This window comes from Hippocampus comes, unplaced genomic scaffold (genome assembly GCF_001891065.2).
Source record: "Hippocampus comes isolate QL1 unplaced genomic scaffold, H_comes_QL1_v1.1 scaffold590, whole genome shotgun sequence".
NCBI classification, from domain to species: domain Eukaryota; kingdom Metazoa; phylum Chordata; class Actinopteri; order Syngnathiformes; family Syngnathidae; genus Hippocampus; species Hippocampus comes.
Window position 1 is genome coordinate 82,398 of NW_017806273.1, and position 7,664 is coordinate 90,061.

General features: G+C 48.9%; 1 protein-coding gene across 3 annotated transcripts in view; it reads right to left on the reverse strand.

The window, feature by feature from the left end:
* stard13b (StAR related lipid transfer domain containing 13b) overlaps positions 1–7,339 on the reverse strand; it is a 48,456-nt gene extending 41,117 nt beyond the window's left edge. The window contains exons 1-4 of one of the 3 annotated variants that reach the window (XM_019857548.1): positions 7,190–7,339; positions 6,478–6,681; positions 3,188–5,158; positions 113–256 (exon numbers count right to left, since the gene is read on the reverse strand). In XM_019857548.1, coding sequence (XP_019713107.1) covers positions 113–256; positions 3,188–5,050 — 2,007 coding nt within the window. In that variant the 5' untranslated portion in view covers positions 5,051–5,158; positions 6,478–6,681; positions 7,190–7,339. Of the gene's footprint in view, positions 1–112; positions 257–3,187; positions 5,159–6,477; positions 6,691–7,189 lie in introns of those variants that run through there. The other 2 variants (XM_019857550.1, XM_019857549.1) reach the window with 2 other exon arrangements.
* Between the last annotated feature and the right edge of the window lie 325 nt (positions 7,340–7,664).

Sequence of the window (7,664 nt, forward strand, 5' to 3'; positions counted from 1 at the left end):
GGGGGGGGGGGGGTTGTCCTGGTCTGCTCGCTAACATCTCAAGTTTACCGCAATACATGATGACAAAGCAGCGGAGAAAGAGAACTTGAGCACCTTGCCCCTTTTTCCTCACCCGTTTCTTGCGTGCGGTGCAGGGCGTGTCAGAAGGGGAGGAGCCTGCGCTCAGAGCCTCCTCGATGTCCAGATTGAGCTGGTCCAGCTTCTTCATCAGCCGGCTCATGGACTCAGACCAGGGAGGCTCGAGCTGCGGGGACTCCTGGAAGGAATCAGAGAATGATTCAGCGTAAAGCCCAATTTCTTGTGGGAGGCGCGTTCCAGATCCACCTGCAGCCGGTGAAAACCCTCAGGATAGAGATTTATCCCTCTGTCTAACGCCAACAGTCATTGGAGTTCAACCCCCGAACCTCTGTTAGCATGCGAGCATCGTATCAATTCTTATTCAAAACAGGCCTAGTATGCAACCGCAAGAAATATGGGCTGTAAAACTCATGTGACTTCGGCAATTTCTTTTCCTAAAATTTGGACTTTTTCCTCTTAGGTTATGATTTTATTCTCATTAATTTGTTTATTTTTTTTACAATTCATATTGGAACAGGTTGATTTTTGATCAAGTTAAGATTTTTGCTGCGATAATATCGGATCGTTTTCTTGTCACATTTTAATTATGCAAAAATGTTTTTCTTGAAATTTGACTTCACAGTATTCTCAGAAAATTATGACCCCCCCCCCCACCACCATCACCACCACCAAATTTGGACTTTATTCCTTTAAAATTTCCTTCCATAACGGTAGAACTCTTGTTTTAGATGTCATTTTACCTGGGGGGGGGGGGATACCTCTCCACTTGTGAACATAAACAGATTTTGAAAAAACAATTTCATGGTGAGTTTGAATTGGTCCACATGGAAATGCATTCCGTTCTGGCGCTTCTCTTGGGGGTGAAAGAGCAAAGACTTGGGGGGGCAGTCAGTCATGGAATGCCCTCTTTTCTGCCTTTCAATGCACGCATATACACACAAACACAAACACATGCACACACGTAACGTGTATAAATAGAGCATCCTCACACGGTGGAGAGCAGGGCCCCAAGGTGTGCACGGCCGTAAATCAAAAGGACGGACTCACTCACCAAATGCTCAGGATGAGATCTGCCTGTGTGTGACTATCCACACACACACACACACACACACACACACACACACACACACGCAAACGCACACGTGTTGTGCAGTTATGAAATCGAAAACCATTTTGTTTGACTGATACTGCGTTTGACCCCAGAGGCTCCCCCTGGTGGTCGGCAGGAGGTCAGCATCCGTTCATGACGTTTGAATGCTAATGAAGTCGCGGCCGCAGCAAAGCAACGCGGCCTCCGAGAATCGGGGGCATTCCAAAAGGAGGTTGGTGTCTGATTCACACACAGACACAAAAAAAACTTTTTGCTGCCTCCTGTTGTCTCCATCGGTCCATCCATCCGCCCTGGCGCCATGGCAACCAATCCCGCTACGGATCGGTGTTATCATGTTGGCTGGCCAACTCTAACTTCATCGGTGCAAATTGTGGGCATTGTGTGAGGGTGACACTGTCGGCTTTCACATGGAAATGAGGAGCGGGAGAGCATGGAGGGAAGAGCGCCTGCTCCGAGCCACCCAGCGAGAGTGCCCGCCGATCACCATGGAGTCGCTCAACCAATGGCGCTAAAGGCTACCTGGACGGCTGCCGCAAAGCGCATTCCACTCCCGATGCGTCTGCTCTCAAAAGGCCAAGGCGCGGAGGGGAGCTGAAGCTTCTGGAAACATTGAGCTGCTGTCAAGAGAGCGGCGGGGAAATCACGCACACGGCGCCCCCTCATGGTCGGCTGCATAACTGCGTGCCACAAATGAGGATATTTATATTTACAACGCAACCACCCGGATTCCTCACATTTTTTCCCGCGGTTTGAAAAACAACTCAACACGGCAGGCGAAGAGCGTCTCTCGGAATTTGCGCCTTATCTGCAGCCGTGACACTTGCGTGCCAGTTGATAGGCTCGCTGCAGATAAGCGCCTCGTGTACAGACGACACGATGAAAGCTTTAACGGGCCTGTGAAGGGGAACGAGGTGGAGATAATGGCGCCATAAAAAACTTCAACTGCTACAACATCAGCTGGAAAAATAAGAGATCATTTGACGGTGTTCAATTGTTCAATTCATTGGGAAGTTGGTCCGTTTTTTGTTTTTGTTTTTTTTTTTTTTAATGTCAAGGGCGCAATAGTCTTGAGACGGGAGGTGTGCGTGTGTGAGGGATGTGGGGGTGGGGGGTTAAAGATTGGAGAGCATTGAGACTAACGCCACCTGGACATCAGAAGACTGAGGAAAATTTGGAAAACATATTTGGCAAAACATTCTGCTGTTGAGTGGCGTTGCTACAGAACAATCAAATGTCAGTAAAACTTATTTCATAAAGCAGCGACACAGTTCACTAAACCAACAGCAAGTTATGACATTGACTCGTTGACGTTGAACTCTCTTGCCGCTGCTCTATTTCCGTGTTCAACTGCATAACCGATCGCCTTAAGTTTGAACTCCGCGTTGTTAGCATGTCTCGAGCAAGGAGCCATTTTGGGGTCGACATATTACCGTAATACCCAAGGCGCATCGGTTTTTAAGTCGCTGTGAGCTTTTAAGAAAATGGAAGGCTTTTAGGTGCACTTTTTAGTGCGGAAAATACGGTATATAAACCAGGATGTATTGTATTGGATTGGATCCTCTCGCACCTGGTCATATCTAAAGACAAAGAGATTTCTTTAGATTCTAGAGTTTTTAGCGGAGTGTATGGAGCAGTTTGTGCTGGGAAAAAAATGACGAGAGGACGCCATAGAATATGGGTACAATTCTGGTTTTACGGACGGGGACAGCAAGGTCCGTCTGTCCTACAAATGGAACAATCGTGAGCGCTCATCTATCGGTTGACGGTTGTGTCACGTCCCCGCAAAGACTGAAAGGCTTGTGATCATGTCAAACATTTGATTTTGTCACAGGAGGAGCAAAAGACTGATTGGAAAACAGCCGAGATGACCATCTAACAGTCAATGATCAGGATGACGGCAGCAGGCTGCGACTCGAGTAAAACTCTAAAACTTTATTCTATGAAAAAGTTGTCCAGGTATATTTTGAAAGCGTAAAATAGAAATGAGCAGCTCCATACCTCCTTCCTGCTGCTGTCTGGCTCTGCTTCGAAACGACACGTATCGCCTCTTGTGGGCCCTCTACTGCAGTCGCTCTGCCTCTTGCCACGTTCCCTCTTGTGCCGTTGATGAACTCGGCGCTCCGTGCTCGGCCACAGCTCCAGGAACACGTCATCGTCCTCGTCGCCTTCGGCCCGTTCGTCGTCCTCGTCCCCCGAGGACTCACCATCGTCCAAGCTGCCGTAAACGTCGGCGTGATTCTTGGCGTAGTCCGAGAAAGTGATGGAACTCTGCTTGTGTTTGACGACACGGGGCAGTTCATGGGTCCCTTGGCAAGAATTAGCTGCGGGTGAAGAGTGTGCGCGGTAATTATTCAATGTTTGACCGACGCGGCTGTTTGAGAGATTCGTGAAGACGACATCCTCTCGGTCCAAGTCAACTGTGTCGGCCGAATAATTCTGAGGCTTCAACTCTCGATGTCTGACAGACGCTTGACCATCATGCTCTACAAACTGACTGAGGCGGACGCAGAAAGAACTTTGCTTTAGTCCGCTGTGCCTTGGTTCCGACCGGGAGCGGTATTGAGACTCAGGAAGGAGGTCATCCACTCTGTGGTCCCGGTCAGGAGGTGGACCACATTTATCTTCGTGTAAACTCAGAACAGCCAGAACTTTAGGCACATCTCCAAGCACCCCAGATGCCTGTCCTTGCTCCACGACAACATCCAGGCTATCAAGGCCAACACAAACAGAAGCGTCCTTTAGTCCTTTAGTAAGCGATTCCAAGCGTGAGCAGCATTGATTCTCAAGACGATGATCATCCCCTCCTGGACTACGCTGCTCACGACATAGACTCAAGAAGCCACGGTCTTGAGGGGTATGTCCTCGTCCAGTCTGCCGTGAGTACAGCTCCTCAACCGGTTCTGCATTATTCAGGTAAGTACAAACAGAATTGTACCCGAGTCCTTTGGAAACCAATTCCAAGCAGCCCGGACCCTCAGGAGAAAAATCATCCGCTCGCTGGTCCTGGGCAAAACGTGGACGGTTATGAGCTAAGCTCAGATCATCTCGTCCATGCTCCTGAAAGCGTAAATCCTTTTCAATGTCTGCTTTGCTTTGACCATCACACACAAAAGTGTGCTTTAGTAGATGCTGTCCTGCTTCAAACTGATGGAAGAATGACACCTCAGGAAGAAGAGCATATCCGTTCTGGTCCTCAACAGGACGTGGACCACAGTAGTCCTTCATTGAGTTCAACAAACTCCAGTTTTTTAAAACTTCTTGTCCATGTAAATCCACTGCAAGTTGCTCATTACTGAGACAGACACAAACAGAACTGTCCTTCAGTTCTTTCAGAACTGGTTCCAACGTGGAACAGCATGGACCTCCACCAAGACCGTCCCCTTTCAGGTTTGGACTGTGGCGATCCTGCCCTGAGCAAAGTAAATTTAAGTCTTGATCAGGCTCTTGGAGGACAAATTCCCCAGCCGTTTCCGCGCCATGAACAGAACAGTTCCTTTGTCCATGAGGAACCGGTTCCAACTGGGAGCAACGTCGACCACCATGGATAAGATCTTCTCCTTTCGGGTTCTGGCTCGGGCAAGAGTGATCCTGCAGTGAGCTGTGTAAATGCAGGTCTTCATCATGCCCCTGTAGGATAAATTCCTCAACAGTTTCCGTATGAAAGCAAGATTTGTCCTTTAATGCGTTGTGTCCTAGTTCGAAAAAGTGTGAATCCTCAGCACCCAGATGGTCCCCCTTGAGGTCCCGTGAGCTCTTAGCAGCATTTTCTGCGGATGAGCCCGGTGTTGAAAAGGCCAATTTGTTCGATCCCAAGCGTGTGGATGGATGTCTCTCTAATTGCGCCTCAGGCGGAAGCTCCATTGTTGTTAATGTCTACAATTTGTCACGATTTAAAATGCACGGGCGGGTGCGGCTGCTGGCTGCGAGAGAGTCCATGCCATCCAAGCTCCTCAGTGTGATTGGAATCACCTGAAAACAGAGTTCAAGAGAAAAGAACAACAGATGAGTTCGGGACTCTATTTGTCTGTGTGTGATTACTAGGCTGCCAGTTTGTCATCTTAGCCTCGCATCATATGAACTTCTGAGTGTCCTCTTGTGTCATCCCTGCAGTGGTGCGTGCCGCGGATTTGAACATCTGGCATTGGGGAGGCGGGGGGGGGGCGTTCGTGTCTGGATCTGTTTGACGGCGGTGACATCACTCTACAGAGGAATCCGACGGCTCTTCTTCGCAGCGGGTGATTTAGTGCCATCCGTCAGAAGAGCTAGCCCATCAACCGTGGCTAACGTCCCGCTCGGCTCACCCCGTCTTTACCGCGTATCTTGGACAGGTAAGGTCATCGCTGAATTCCACCGTTTCGGCGAACCATCGGTAACGGGTTTCCTCGAGAGAGAGACAGCGGCACTCCCGCGTGGCCAATCAACACATTTTACCCCCAAGGCAAAATGATCTCATCTGGCAGTCTTACGACACACAAGAGAGCGCTGCAGGTGGCAGAGCCTCGGCAACAGCCTGAAGAATCTTGACTCTACCCCGCCGGCAGGACCGCCACCCCCGCGCACAATCATGCAGCTACACAATTTATACATGTTTACTTTTGGGACGCAAGTCGGTAACAGAACCTCGAGCACAAAGAAAAAAAATGGTCAGACTGATCGAAATGCCAAGTCATGAGTGATGAGAAAGAAGCCATGTTTATTAGGATAGTTGAAGTGAATGAGATATCAAGAACAATCACTGGGATTTTTTTCGCGGCACTTTCTAATAACCGGTCAAATCAACGCAAATTCTCTCCTTGACAAAACCCACAATATCAATGAAACATGCTGTACAGTATTTCTAAAAACTGTCAAAGTTTTTTTTGAAGAAAATGTTTATAGTTTTGTTTTTTTTTTTTATGCTTGGGCCTGGAAAAAAGTAATCTTTGGTTTCATTCAATGCAGTATTGCCTTGTATATGTGATAATTGTTTTAAAAAAAAAAAAAAAAAAAGAAGAAAGATGACTACTTTTTGGAACGTAACCACCGCGTTAATGTAAACCTGATTCATTATGATTTTTTTTCCCCGTGTCGGCCACTTTTGGGTAAACGAGGAACTTTAATGGCGCACCTGATCAACAAAATCACATTGATCACAGGTGGATTTATTGACTCAACTCGAATGTGTGGCCTTGACCGACGAGCTAACTTGAGATGAGCTAACGTCCGGCCAAACGCTAATGTGAGCCTCCGGTTCTTGGCTCACGCAGCCTCGTGTCGGCGTCCCGTAACACGGCATCAGCAGGACTCACCTGTGGAGTGGAAACGAGACGCGTTGGCCAAACGGGGCTGGGCGCCCTCACCACCGCCGCCTCGCACGGGGCCTCTGTGACTCGGAGGCGGGCTCGTCATCCCCGCCGTCTGCGCTCTCCCCTCCTCCCTCCCGCCGATGCTGATGTTTCCTCGCCGGCACTCCAAACAGGTTCAGAATATGCGCCAGAAGGGAGCGGGAATGTCTATTTGTGAGGCGGACGGGAAAGGGGGAGGAGAAAGAAATCGACGAGGAAAGAAAGGGAGAGGGAGGAGTGAGAGATAGTCTGCGCGGGGAGTGAGAGATAGTCTACGCGGTGAAACGGGTTAGCGGCGGGGCCTCGCAGGGCCAAGATGGACGCTGACCTGCTGCCACTCCGCTCACGGAAACGCGGACGCTGCGGGAATGCGTTCAAGTCCCAGAGAAAAGGCGCCAGTCATTGCAAACGCGATCGTCTTTTCGCAGAGAAAGATGATGCTAGACTGAAACTCAATGCGCTTCCACTAAAACAAGGCGAACATCCGTTTGGTCACAGAAACACATCAGGATTATCTTTTTTGGTCAATAGAAAAATGAAAATATTCGCGACTGCTACTTTAAATCCTCCTGATTTTGACACCTGTGCCATAATGAATTCGGCTTTGAAATTAGGCTCGCGTTTGAGTCATCGCAATCCAAAGTGGTGATGTCGTTCGCTGCCATAAATCACACACCTGGATTTGCTTTGACTTTGCCTTCTTCAAGTTTTGGCTTCTCCCGGCTAAGAAACACCTCGCACTTTCCTCATTCACAGAACTGCCCAAAAGCCGATGGTGAACCTTTGACCCAGGCTAGCTGAAGGGCCAGCCGAGGGAGTTGCTGAGTTCTAACACGCAAAAAAATAAATAAATAAATAAATAAATATTTGAAGATGAATGAAAGACTACGGGCGCGATTCGTCTTGGCGTTCACCTTGGTTAATCTACAGTGAGACATTCAAACCACTGGGGTGCTTTAATGCAGATACTTTCGACCTCCACCAGTCCCCATTTTCACTCTCGCGCACTCTGCTGAGGTGAATTTGAACAATGTGACTGAGACGGCAGCATGATCCAAGGCCGGCGGAGATGGAGCTTGTGGGGGAGGGAGCCATCTTTGGGGGAGGGCGGGGTACCTTTGGGACACACAGCTGCGTGTTCTCCTGAGTCT